Below are 14,664 nucleotides of genomic sequence, written 5' to 3'. Positions count from 1 at the left end.
AAAAGAACAAAGATGGCATTTGACAAGTATGTCATCAAAAAACAATGAAACATACACAGCAAATTGTGCTGAATGAAAAATGTTATGCTATGAATATCAATATCTTACTGCAACTTTGGTGAACGCTAAACCAGTCAGCAGTTAGAACAAGTATAAACCTGCTGGGCAAAAAATTATACTGCATTGGAGCTTTTTTTCTTGCTCAAGATTCCAAGTATATGCAATTTTTTGGCATCTCCAAAGAAAACTTTTCCTTTCCCTTGGGCAGAAATATGATGGGTTACTGCTGCAACCCTTGACCTGCAACAAGTATCCAGGCAACATCAGGGGCGTTTGTTACTCTAATTAGTGAATTCTATTGGCATGTATGCTGGAACACACTTGTGCTGTTTAAATGCAATGAATTCTATTGGCATGTATGCTGGAACACACTTGTGCTGTTTAAATGCAATCATAAACCAGGGAAAAGGATCACTCGCCATTTGAGCTAGATTTCTGTTCCTTGCAAAAAAAAATGCATAGGGGAACTTGCAAAGTTACAACGAAAGAAAAGGCGAGGCCAGACATATATTAATGCTACACAGCAAATGAACAAAAATAGACTGAATTATCACAACCTGAAACTGTGAGATCATAGAAATTACTGAAACTCGCCATCAAACAAACTCTGAACTATAACAGCCTATTGCACTTTATCTGTTTATTTATGTGTATATATATGGTCTATACTATATAGACACACTGAATTTCTGTATTTATGCTATTGTAATCTATTGTGCTGCAGCAAGCAAGAATTTCATTGTCCTTCCTATCTGGGACACGACAATAAACTCTCTTGACTTGACATCCACGTGGGTTTCTTTGTATTACTACTCGTATTTCTCACGAGTCAAAATGTGCTTTGATTGTTTTGGACATGGCCTAAATACATATTTCCAGCCCCAACTTTTACTGGAAGATTCTTCCTTCAGGTGAGTGCATTCATCCAGTTTTCCCCGCTTCTAGACATGGTTGATGCACAATGGAATGAGCATTCATGTATTTCATACTGATTTATAAAACAAGATAAGATACATGTACCAATTGGTACAGTGAAATGTGTGGTCACCATACAGCCATACGAATAATAGAGCACAGAACACGATAATCTTTAACACTGACATCCCCACACAGCGGAATCAAAGTTTCCCACTCTGAGGGAAGGCTCCAAAATGTAGTCATCCTCCTCTGTTGTTCACCCATGGTCGGGGGGGGGGCTCCCGAACCCCTCGCAGTCGCCGCAACGGGCGGCCTGATGTTCAGGCCCTTTCTGAATGATGGAACTCTGACGTCGGAATGGGAGAACCAGCTCAACGGCTTGGACATCCGAATCAGACACTTCCTCGGCTCCCGAAGTCCACAGGCCCGCTGGGCGGAGATTCAGTGCTGGCGGCCCTCGGCAAAGAGTCCCAGGACTCCGCGATGTTGGTCAGCGCCGCCACCAGAGCTCTCCAAACCCCAGCTCCGCGATGTTGAAGCAGCAGGCACAGCATCCCGGAGCTTCAAACGGGGATCTAGGTAGGCATCGCCCGCTCCGCGGTGACTCCAGTGCTGTACTGCCACAGATTTCGTCGGTCCCCGGCAGGAAAGGTCACGCCAATCCAGTTGGTAGGCCGCGAGGAGGGGGGGCGAGGGCGCGACTCGGAGAATAGTCGCATCCTGGTCAGGAAGTGACTGGGAAACAGTTTCCCCCTTACCCTACCCCCTCTCCCCCACAGGGAAAAACTAAAGAAACCTCCAAAACACACTTTTAAACACAGACTAAAAATAAAAAAAGATAGTAAAAACAGACAGACTGTAGGCAGAGCCAGCCATCAATGCGACGCCCCTAGCGGACACATGGGACTCAACAATCTACTGCAATACATTAAGAGACTGTACACAGCCCGTATCAGGCAGGCCACTGCAGTCCTTCCAAAACATCTGTTGATGGCCCAGGAGCAATCCATGACAGAATGTGGGATTTTCACCAATGGTCAAAAGAATAAGCAGAGAAATTCATCCAGCTTCAGGATCCCTTAACAGGACAATTGAAGCCTTACAACTGAGGCAGTATGATTGATAAAATGAAAACTTTCCAGAGATTGAGGGAAGCAAATAGCCAATGAACTGTAAGAGGAGGTGCAGGAGAAGGCCATTCGGTTCTTTCGAGCCAGCACCGCCATGCAATGTGATCATGGCTGATCATCCCCAATCATTACCCCGTTCCTGCCTTCTCCCCATATCCCCTAGCTTTAAGAGCCCTATCTCGCTCTCTCTTGAAAGTATCCAGAGAACCGGCCCCCACCGCCCTCTGAGGCAGAGAATGCCACAGATTCACAACTCTCTGTGGGAAAAAGTGTTTCCTCGTCTCCGTTCTAAATGGCTTACCCCTTATTCTTAAACTGTGGCCTCTGGTTCTGGACTCCCCCAACATCGGGAACATGTTTCCTGCCTCTAGCGTGTCCAAACCCTTAACAATCTTATATGTTTCAATAAGATCTCCCCTCATCTTTCTAAACTCCAGAGTGTACAAGCCCAGCCGCTCCATTCCCTCAGCATATGACAGTCCTACCCTCCCGGGAATTAACTTTGTAAACCTACGCTGCACTCTCCCAATAGCAAAAATGTCCTTCCTCAAATTAGGGGACCAAAACTGCACACAATACTCCAGGTGTGGTCTCACTAGGGCTCTGTACAACTGCAGAAGGACCTCTTTGCTCCTATACTCGACTCCTCTTGGTATAAAGGCCAACATGCCATTGACTTTCTTCACTGCCTGCTGTACCTGCATGCTTACTTTCATAGACTGATGTACAAGGACCCCCAGATCCCGTTGTACTTCCCCTTTTCTCAACATGACGCCATTTACATAGTAATCTGCCTTCCTGTTTTCGATACCAAAGTTGTTAACCTCACATTTATCCACATTAAACTTCATCTGCCATGCATCTGCCCACTCCCCCAACCTGTCCAAGTCACCCTGCATTCTCATAGCACCCTCCCCACAGTTCACACTGCCACACAGATTTGTGTCATCTGCAAATTTGCTAATGTTACTTTGAATCCATTCATCCAAATCATTGATGTATATTGTAAATAGCTGCGGTCCCAGCACCGAGCCTTGCAGTACCCCACTAGTCACTGCCTGCCATTCTGAAAGGGACTCGTTAATCCCTACTCTTTGTTTCCTGTCTGCCAACCAATTTTCTATCCATGTCAGCACTACCACCAATACCATGTGCCCTAATTTTGCCCACTAATCTCCTATGTGGGACCTTATCAAATGCTTTCTGAAAGTCCAGATACACTACATCCACTGGCTCTCCCTTATCCATTTTCCTAGTTACATCTTCAAAAAATTCCAGAAGATTAGTCAAGCATGATTTCCCCTTCGTAAATCCATGCTGACCCGGACCGATTCTGTTACTGCTATCCAAATGTGTGGCTATTTCATCTTTTATAATTGACTCCAGCATCTTCCCCACCACCGATGTCAGGCTAACTGGTCTATAATTCCCTGTTTTCTCTCTCCCGCCTTTCTTAAAAAGTGGGATAACATTAGCTACCCTCCAATCCACAGGAACTGATACTGAGTCTATAGAACATTGGAAAATTATCACCAATGCATCCACAATTTCTAGAGCCACTTCCTTACGTAGCCTGGGATGCAGACCATCAGGCCCTGGGGATTTATCAGCCTTCAGTCCAATCAGTTTACCCAACACTATTCCTGCCTAACGTGGATTTCCTTCAGTTCCTTCTGGAGGGTGCTTGGAGAAGGGTACCAAGTGGTTGAGTGCTAGACAATGGGATGGGGGAGAGAGGGGAGTGGGGGCAGGTGAAAAGTTAGCTAGTGGATGGAGTGAAGGACAGGAAATTTAGGGTGGGAAGAATCAAAGATATAAGGGGGATTGTGGTAAACTGAGGTAGCAACAGTGGACAATGGCTTGAGCCTGAGTTCACACCTATGTGTGATGGTGAAAGACATTTGCATGCATGTTCGTATTTAGGTTATGTTCATGCTCATGCAGCAGGGCTTGCCTGCCATTGTCTGGGGCCCCCATTAGCTAAGACTGCTTTGTCAAATCCACATGATAGCTGGTGTGAATAAGAAAGCATCTATCCCGCTATCCTCCCAACACACCAATGTCATCAATACAAGGCAGGAAATGAGTAGAAAACAGAACACACAGTATACTCTTTGCTGTAAATGCCCTCAGTAACCTCATCAAACATTTTCCTAATACAACTCAAAAACACCATAAGCATCATCCCCCCCCACCTCACCCACCTTCAATCAGTCACACTAATAGGTCACCCCTAAATCATCTGGATGCACACAGCTATTCATTCAGTTTGGACACATGCCCCTAGAAACAAAAATGTGTTACTCTAAAATAGACCAAAGTATTGAAATAGCTTTCCTAAAGCTGTATGCTCCAAATATGCACTTCTCACCTCATTCATTTTGCCATCATCAGGAGCCTGGGCATCCTTGGTTTGTTTGATGTTCTCCACCATTTTTCTGATAAAAGCATGGCTATTATTTTCATTTTTTGCCATTAAAACTTCCAACATGAACCACAGGCACCTTGTGAAAAACAATTTTAAAAGGTCTTAGCTATATTTAGGATCAAATGAAGTGTACATAATATGGAAAATGCTTTAAATAGCAATTTTTACATTTTACATCCAAATTAACAAAGTGTTCCAAGATCAAATTTTGACAGTTTAATGTTACTTACTCTTTAATATCACGCAGCTGTTCAATATCCTGTGTTTTAGTAAAATCTGGATCATGGGCAAGCAAATGAACTGTGTATGGAACGACATATTCCGGTAATAACGACAAAAGCTTCTCTACAGAAAAGTAAAAATGTGCATATAAAAAGTTATTAAATGTTTTTAGTGCTGGATCCATGCATACAATTCTAGGAAATTAGCAAATGTTGACCAACAATCATTAAAATAAACTGAATATTGAACTTAAGACAAAAATAAGCAAATATATTTTACAGAATCACATTTTAAACCATCTTTGAAATTTGATCAATTTTACCACAAGAGGTAAACTGAAGTATGAAACACTAGCATAAGCAGTATTTGTTTGAAAAGAAAGGCAAGTAATCACCACTGGGATAAGAATCTGTACCTAACACAGTTTACCTGCCTTTATCCAATCCTCTGTAGTCAAAGTCTAAAGAAAGCACCTTGGATGCTTTTTACTTTTTTGAAAAATGTCTCAAATTTAAAGATCACATAATTTACTCTCAATTCCATCATCAAATTTTGCAAAAAACTCTATGCTCTACTCAAGGAAATTAAGAATAAGCACACAAGATCAGTATCTGTACCTGACAAATTGTTATTTTTATTTATCTACTGTATCTTGTTGCATTTTTGATCAGCAGAATATTAAATATTCTTCTTTAAGCTGTCGCGAATGCTCTAGAGAGAACAATTTAGAAGACAACTGGTACAGCAGCTAAGGTACACAAAAAAGCTGGAGAAACTCAGCGGGTGCAGCAGCATCTATGGAGCGAAGGAAATAGGCAACGTTTCGGGCCGAAACCCTTCCTCTGGTACAGCAGCTAATTGGGTGGTAGGAAAGATGCCAACAGACTTTTACAAATCTGGCTAATTTCAAGGAGGATGTGAATTTGGAATATCAATAGGAGGGAGGTTTCAAATTCATGTTGAATAGGGTTATGAAGCAGATGAAAAATACTAAGAAAAGTAGAATAGCTGAAAATTAGAGCATCACAGCAAGATCTAAGATAGATCAAAATATGTGAAATGTTAACCCTTTCTCTTTCCAGATGCCGCCTGAGCCCTTAGGTTTTTCCAGCTTGATCTGTTTTATGTCAAGTCTGTGACCCTTGATTTTTGAAACTTCTACCAAGGTTAAAGAGCTTTCCTATTTACTGAATCTAGCTCCATTGTAATTTAATCTCTCCCATCCTCATGTGCTTTCAAGAGCTGGCATGGTCTTAATGGTTGAATGGACGTGGGAATTATGGGAAATAAATATAAAATTGGTTTAAAAAGAACTTAGGACATTGATTTATGATTTGTAACATTTCAGGAACACTTACGGTAAATTATTATACTAACCATGAGCCATTGGGTTCTGTTTAATATATTCTCTCCGTATACTTATATTTTTTAGGAGACACTGTCTAGCATGTGCTCTTCGTTCTTTCACGGGGTCCTTGGCACACAGTGCAAACACTGCCATATATTCTAGTGGGAGCATCAGTTTTCCGAGGGCTTTGTGAAGTTTCAGAGCAAAGATTTGCCTCACCTGGTAACACTCATCCTTCAACAAAATGATAAAATCAGCAGATTATGCGAGGCAGAATGTCAGAGTATAAAACACATTTTTTGGGACACATAGGAAAAGGTTATGCAACAAAGTAAATCTGACAATTACATATCTGCCATCTGGCAAAACTTTGAGACAGTTCTGTTTGATAATTTCCTGATAGGTTATTGGAAGGTGAAAATTATTTAAAAATCCATTTAGCTAACATGAAAGTCTTTACATTTTGAACATTGATTTGCCACTGATTTTGCTATTGTTCATCGTAAGCTTTAACGACAAGAAAAAGTACACTAATGAGAACTGATTAATATCAATACAAGATACAGAGTTACACCTAAACTGAAAACAAATGGCATTATTACAATTATAATCAAATTACAACTTTTTGTTTTACACCCCCCCCCCCCCACCCCAAGAATTATATCAGTGGATAAAAGACTTTCTCAGCAAATGATTGTATAAATAACTTTTTAAATGGATTGCTCTGAAACAAACAAAATCAAATATCTAAATGATTTGTCTCATACAAAGTTGAATTACAGATTTAAGATTTTTCTTCATCTGGATTTATTGAATAAGACATTTATAACCAGATATCATGTTGAAAACTATTTTAGATTGGAGCATAGAGCCAAATCACAAGCAATGAAAAATAAAGCAAGAACACTTACATTAATAACAAGTGCACAAAGCTGGAACTGCTCTGGGGTGATAATTTCATGATAGCAAGGTTCTTGTGCAAGTTTTAGTATAGCACATCCTGCAGCCAACCGTAATCGAGACATATCAGATTTACTGCAAGACAGGAAAAACAAGGTCAACTAATCACAGCAAAGTTCCAGCTCATGTATTTATAAATGTTTTACTCTTAATCACATTAACAACTGGACTCTCAGGAAGACTATAACAAAAACTCCAAACCAAAAGTAATGAATCACTTGCCTGATAATCTTAGTTCTTCACATTCAAGAACTCTTACACATATATGGATAGTGTTTCATACCTGAAAATGACTAACAGGAACTCAGGCCTTTCTGTTCTCTTGATACTCCTCAGATCATGTTTTCATTGACATAAAATCCAATCAATTCATCCCAACAATGACTAAAAATACCAATGTTTGTTGAGGACAGCAGCAGTGGGATGTGTGTGTAGAGCCAAGAGTGTTTTATTTCATATGTCCCAGATAGAACAATGACATTCTTACTTGCTGCAGCACAACAGAATATGTAAACATAGTACATTGTAAACAATATGATAACGAGGGAGAAAAGTTCAATGTATATATGTATATACACACATATTCACAAGTACACCTACATATATACTCTCTCTCTCTCTCTCTATACACACACACACACACACATATATATATATACACACACACATTTACATACACACACACACATATATATATATACACATACATATATATACATACATTTACATACACATATATACATATACAAAAGTGCTGGAGAAACGCAGCATCTATGGAGCGAAGGAAATAGGCAACGTTTAGGGCCGAAACCCTTCTTCAGACTGATGTAGGGTGGAGGGGGCGGGGAAAAGAAAGGAGAAAGGAAGAGGAGGAGCCTGAGGGCTGAGGGAGAGCTGAGAAGGGGGAGGAGACAGCAAGGGCTACCAGAAATTGGAGAAGTCAATGTTTATGCCGCTAGGGTGCAAACTGCCCAAGCGGAATATGAGGTGCTGCTCCTCCAATTTCCGGTGGTGCCCACTCTGGCCATGGAGGAGGCCCAGGACAGAAAGGTCGGATTCGGAATGGGAGCGGGTTGAAGTGCTGAGTCACAGGGAGATCAGGTTGGTTAATGCGGACCGAGCGGAGGTGTTCGGCAAAACGATAGCCAAGCCTACGCTTGGTCTCACAGATGTAGATCAGCTGACATCTAGAGGAACGAATGCAATAGATGAGGTTGGAGGAGATGCAGGTGAACCTCTGTCGCACCTGGAACGACTGCTTGGGTCCTTGAATGGAGTCGAGGGGGAGGTAAAACGACAAGTGTAACATCTCTTGCGGTTGCAAGGGAAAGTGCCCAGGGAGGGGGTGGTGCGTGAGGGAAGGGAAGAATTGACCAGGGAGTTACGGAGGGAGCGGTCTTTGTGGAAAGCAGACCGGGGGGGGGGGGGGGGAGATGGGAAGATGTGGCGAGTGGTGGTGGGGTCACGTTGGAGGTGGCGAAAATGACGGATTTAAAATTAAAAAAAAATAGAGAAAAAGCTGGGCAGCCATACCCTTACAGGATGGCGCCCTGTAGAGGCATTGATGTGCTTTATTTATAATTGCATCAGTGTGCTGGGTCCAGGAAAGATCTTCGGAAATATGCGTGCCCAGGAATTTAAAGTTTAATATAAACAGGAGTGTGGGTCCTCATCCTTCCTCTTCCAAAGTCCACAATCAGTTCATTGGTTTTACTAATATTGAGAGCCAGAATGTTGTGCTGGCACAATTTGGTCAATCGGTCGATATCACTCTATACTCTGACTCATCACCATCTGTAATTCGTCCAACAACGGTGGTGTCATCGGCGAACTTGACGATGGAAGATAATAAACATGCACCTACTTTCATTCACTATTTTTTTTACACAGATATATAAACACCTGCACCAAAGTACAAATCTTGCAAAAAGTAAATATCAGATGATCAAGTCCTTAAGCCTCAAGTCCTTAATGATTTGCACCAAACATATTTATTGCACACAAAAAAACAAGCTTAAAGTACAGTGATGTCCAAGTGTAAATGTAAAACATGTAAAATGTAAATGTAAAATCTTTCTCAAATGTGCCCAAAATTGCTAGAAACATTTCTTGCCCTTCCACCTGCAATTACCTGGGCAAGATGCAGAGTGTCATTCTTAACAATGCTCTATATCTAGGCAGTGAGACCTCAGCACCAGCTGGACATGAAAAAGCATTGTCCCAAGATGTTCTCCTGGAACGACCTGACAGAGAGCAAAGCAAAGATGTTAGGCTTTGCTTCAACTTGCTAGCTAAGTTTGCAGGTAATACCACTATGGTGGGCCAGATCACAAGCCATGACAAAACGAGAACAGGAAGCAGTTGAGAGCACAGTAAAATGGTGGCAGGACAGTCACCTCTCCCCTTTTGATTGAAGCCCCAATCAGCATCAATGGTGCCAAACTGGAAATGGCTGAGAGCTTCAAGTTCCTTGGTGTTATTATTACCAATAATATTTCATGGACCAACCACATTGATGCAACAGTCAAGGCGGTACACCAACACCTCTACTTCCTTAAGAAACTGAGGAAATTTGACATGTCTCCAATGACCCTTACCAACTTCTACAAATGCACCACAGAAAGCATACTATCAGGCTGCATCACAGCTTGGTTTGGGAACGGATCTGCCCAATAAATTGCATAGTTTGTAGAGGTCGCCCTATTCATCACACAGAACAGATACCCCATCATTGACTTCACCTACACTGCCTCGGAAAAACAGCCGACAATCAAAAACTTGTCTCACCCCGATCATCGTTCTTCTCCCTGGTCCCATTGGCCACAATTTACAGAAGCTTGCAAGCATGCATCACCAGACTCAAGAATAGCATCTTCACCTCTGCTACCAGACTTCTGAACGGTTCTTCCATAAGCTAGGGTGCTGTCTGATTCATCTCTACCCCACTGTGGACATTGGACCATATGTATGGAACTGATGCGCTACAATGCTGAGAACTATATGCTGCATTCTGTATCTTCCCATTTGCTTTACCTATTGTACTAGAGTTTGGCTTGATTGTATTCATTTTTAGTATGATCTGATTGGATAGCATACAAAGTAAAGTTTTTCTCTGTGCCTTGGTATACGTAACAATAATAAACCCCAAAGTATTCATTTGTACTGGCATCTCCGATGACCGAATGACAGATGCAACCACATTTGTAACTCCATTCCATTACTGGGCTCTGCCTAGATTCTTTAGCATGACAGTCGGGTGCATTAGTGATGTGAATACGTTTGAAAAACTTGTTAGAATATGTTAAAAAATAGATTGTTTATTGAACAAAGCAGACTGTGAGAAAATCTTTTGATACGATGAGAAAGGTCAAAACAAGGAGACAGAAAATGAACATGAGGGGCAAAAAAATAAAATGAACACGAGGGGCAAAAAAATAAAATGAACACGAGGAAATTATTTTTATGTGAACAGTGTTTGGAGTTTCAAATATACTATCAAGGGTAGTAGTGAAGGTAGGTTTTACTACAGCATTAAAAAAAGGGCACTTGATAAGATTTTGAAAGCAATAAGTATGCGGGGTTTTAGGGAGGAATGGATCTAACTGCATTGACTTTTACAAATGGTCTCCTACCATGATTCTATGGAATAGGGATAATTGTGTGTGAAGCCAGACCAGTTAATAGCCAGCGAGCCTGCAAAAATAAATGGCCATTTTTTGTGATGTATACAATGTCATAATAGCTAAATTTGGCAATTAAAAATAGGTAACAGCAAAACACTGTAGGAAATGAGTATAAGGGCAGCAGTTTATCACAACTTTCGTGCCACCATCCAGGTCATCAAAATTCTTTATCAGCCTCAGAACAGATGGAATGGGATTAATGTGAACTGCAAAAAAGACATTTACAAATGCACCACAGAAAGCATACTATCAGGCTGCATCACAGCTTGGTTTGGGAACGGCTCTGCCCAATAAATTGCATAGCTTGTAGATGTCGCCCAATTCATCACACAGAACAGGTACCGCACCATTGACTTCACCTACACTTCACACTGCCTCGGAAAAACAACCTACAATCAAAAACTTGTCTCACCCCGATCATCCTTCTTCTCCCTGGTCCCATTGGCCACAACGTACAGAAGCTTGCAAGCATGCATCACCAGACTCAAGAATAGCATCTTCACCTCTGCTACCAGACTTCTGAACGGTTCTTCCATAAGCTAGGAAGCAGGATTACATGCATCTGAACCAGATGCTATACAATGAAAGCAGCAGAATAAATTAATCCGCAGATAATAGACCAGAGGAAAAATTCTGCAGTTCTTAACAAGTCCAGTTGAAAATGAGATCATGGAAGATTCATGGGTATACTCTTACCTTCAACCTGGGAATACTACACCCATGCAGGACAAGCCTAAAGTATTTGCAAGCACGTATACCTAATACTAAGTGGTCAATCCTCCAAGGTCTTCACTATCAAAATTGCTAATATTCAACCACTTTGCCTTATATCTTACAGCAATGGGAATGGCTCACTAGACCAATCATGGACAGCAACATCATACAACTTTGTGGTGTATTATTGCCCCAACAATTTCAAACCAAGCATTGTCGTCTACCTAACAAATTGAAATAAAGCACACGTAAACCCCATTTATAAACAGAAGGAAAATGTATCTGTATTATTACCTTTCAATCTCCTCACAAGAAATAAATCACTTGATTAAGAAAGCAACGGCAAAATTATCTGCTCACCAATAACATGGCCACTGACATTTAACTGAGGTTCAACAACTACATTACTTTGGAGCCTTAACTTAAAATCCACATATGCCTCAACCAGACCAGATGCCAGAATTGCTTCCCCAGCTACAGAGGTATAATTTATGATGTGAAGATAGATGGAGGGGCAGCTAGTGCAGAGAAAGCAGGGACTTTGCAGAAGGATTTGGACAAGTTGGGAGAATGGGCAGTGAAGTGGCAGATGGAATATACTGTAGAAAGTGTGAGGGTCATGTATTCTGGTAGTAGGAATAAAGGCATAAACTATTGTCTAAATGGGAGAGAATTCAGAATCGGAGGAGCAAAGGGTCTTGGAAGTGCTGGCACAGAAATCCCTAACAGCTAATTTGCAAGTCGAATCGGTAGGAAGGCAAACACAATGCTAACATTTATTTTGAGAGGGCTACAATATAAAAACAGGGATCTAATGCAGAGGCTTTATTAGGCACTGTTCAGACTGGATTTTGAGTATTATGAGCAATTTTGGGGCCTCGTATCTGAGGAAGGATGTGCTGGCGCTGGAGAGGGTCCAGAGGTTTACAAGAATAATCCGAGGAATGAGAGGGTTAATATATGATGAGTGTTTGAAGGTGCTGGGCCTTAACCTGGAGTTTAGAAGGATGAGGGGGACCACATTGAAACTTACTGAATAGTGAAAGGCCTGGATAGAGTGGATGAGGAGAGGATGTTTCCAATAGTGGGGCAGTTCAGGTCTAGAGGTCATAGCCTCAGACTAAAAGGATGTTCTTTTAGGAAGGAGATGAGAAGGAATTTCTCTAGTCAGAGGGTGGTGAATCTGTGAAATTGATTGCCAGAGAAAGCTGTGAGGGCCAAGTCAATGGATATTTTAAAGGCAGAGATAGATAGATTCTCGATTAGCACGGGTGTCAGAGGTTATGGGTAGATGGTAGGAGAATGGTGATACAAGGAAAAGATAGATCAGCATGATTAAATGGCGGAGTAGACTTGATGGGCCAAATGACCTACTTCTGCTCCTATCACTTATGAACTATTACCAGTTGGGAATACCAAAAAAAAAATCATTACTTAAAGCAAATCTCAATGGAAGATCCAATAAATCATAATCAAAATGTGGAAGTTAATATTGACCATTTAAACGAGGATCATATACTTTGAAATCTATAAAAGCAAAGGCATAGATAGAGCAGACAGGCAGAACCTTTTCCCCAAGGATAGGAATGCCAAGGACTAGAGGGCATAGCTTTAAGATCAGAGGGACAACGTTTTTTTTTACACAGAGTGTGGCGAGGTCATCGAACACGTGGAGACAGATACAATTGTGGCATTTAAGTGATTTTTAGATAGGCACATAGATATGCACGGATTGGAGGGATATGCATCATGTGCAAACAGTTAAGAGTTGATCTTGGCTTCATGTTTTGGCACATGATGGAGCTTGAGTTGCTATGAAGTCGAATAAAGATAAATCATTTGATTATTCAGTTTTCCCATATTTATCCTATTTAAGTAAGTTGATTGGATCATACATTTCAACTATTTTCTATTATTGAAAAGTTCACAAATGTATTTAAAATACTAGTTACAATCAGTATGAACAAAGTTACCTTATCTTTTTCTGTTCCGTTAGGTCACCTTCACTAACCAGCATGGCTGATAACAGTCGAAGTGTAGAATTGGCAGATTTAGATTGATTATTCTTCATTCCTAATAACCACCGTACCAAAAGTTTTATGGCCTGAACCTAATTAGAAAAGATGAAATTACTGCATCATAATACACAATATCTTTGAATGTTTATTTTTTCAAATAAGTTAAATGACCCATAGATATTTCAGGCCTTTCGTTATGTAGTCAAAACAAATCAATATAGAAGCAGGATTGAGTGAGTACTGGAAATTTGAAATAGAAACAGAAAAAAAGTTAGACGGACCTTTGCTAGTACTTCTGGAGAGACTTCTTCATTTGGACTCCACAATTTACCATTTTTCCCTCCAGGGAACTAGAAAGAGATATTGACATTTACTTTACGAGTATAAATGAATAACAGTACATTTTTGTATTATTATTATATTATATTATTTTAAAGCTTCCTCGAAATGATTAAATAGTATGAGCCAATTCAAATAACTTTTCTTCTCTTTTGGGTAATTCAGGGTGGGATGTGGCCCAATAGTATGTCTCAATGCCCAAGTGCATATTTTTGTTTCCTAGTATTTACACTATGCCCATGTGCTGTTGATGAAAGGACTCAAATAAACAAGTTATAAAAATTGCTCCTCCTCCATTTTCTTTGCACTTTTGCAAATAAAATTATGAATTCTTGAATTGTTTCATCTATCCCTCTAGTCATGTCTTGCAATGAATGACAGAGGTTGGAATACAGCATATACTTCAGGAATCTGGTGTCAGTAAGCAAGCCTGCTCACTGGAACCAACCTTAGTGCTGGGGGTGTCGGCAATGAATGAATTTATTCTTCAAGTGGATTTAGAACATGTTGCAAAAATGGCATTGGAGACATCTCATCGCTGATTGGGGGTGACTTTGACCCATGATTCAGACAGAGGAGGTAGACAAAAGTGCTGGAGAAACTCAGCGGGAGCGAAGGAAATAGGCAACGTTTCGGGCCGACACCCTTCTTCAGACATCTGCAGTTCCTTCTTAAACATTCAGACAGAGGAGCCCAGAGCAGGAACAATTTTGCTGTCTGGCAGAGCATTAGCTTTTCCTGGAGTTGAGACCTTGATCTTTGTTCATCCTGTAGATTAGCTCTGCTCCAGTAGGAACCTTGTTGAAGATAAGGTGCAGTATCTAGTGAGAAAGATTGGAAAAAG

The 14,664-nt window shown here is 40.8% G+C and overlaps 1 protein-coding gene across 7 annotated transcripts in view; it reads right to left on the bottom strand.

Moving 5' to 3' along the window:
- pds5a (PDS5 cohesin associated factor A) overlaps nucleotides 1-14,664 on the bottom strand; it is a 185,147-nt gene that overhangs the window by 17,049 nt on the left and 153,434 nt on the right. For all 7 annotated transcript variants that reach the window (XM_055637378.1, XM_055637394.1, XM_055637400.1 and 4 more), the window contains exons 22-27: nucleotides 13,763-13,831; nucleotides 13,437-13,573; nucleotides 7,018-7,141; nucleotides 6,136-6,340; nucleotides 4,767-4,881; nucleotides 4,480-4,612 (exon numbers count right to left, since the gene is read on the bottom strand). In XM_055637378.1, the coding sequence (XP_055493353.1) occupies nucleotides 4,480-4,612; nucleotides 4,767-4,881; nucleotides 6,136-6,340; nucleotides 7,018-7,141; nucleotides 13,437-13,573; nucleotides 13,763-13,831 (783 nt within the window). The remainder of the gene's footprint in view (nucleotides 1-4,479; nucleotides 4,613-4,766; nucleotides 4,882-6,135; nucleotides 6,341-7,017; nucleotides 7,142-13,436; nucleotides 13,574-13,762; nucleotides 13,832-14,664) is intronic.

The sequence above is a fragment of the Leucoraja erinacea genome, chromosome 1 (genome assembly GCF_028641065.1).
Source record: "Leucoraja erinacea ecotype New England chromosome 1, Leri_hhj_1, whole genome shotgun sequence".
NCBI classification, from domain to species: Eukaryota; Metazoa; Chordata; class Chondrichthyes; order Rajiformes; family Rajidae; genus Leucoraja; species Leucoraja erinaceus.
This window is presented reverse-complemented; position numbering and strand designations above follow the sequence as displayed.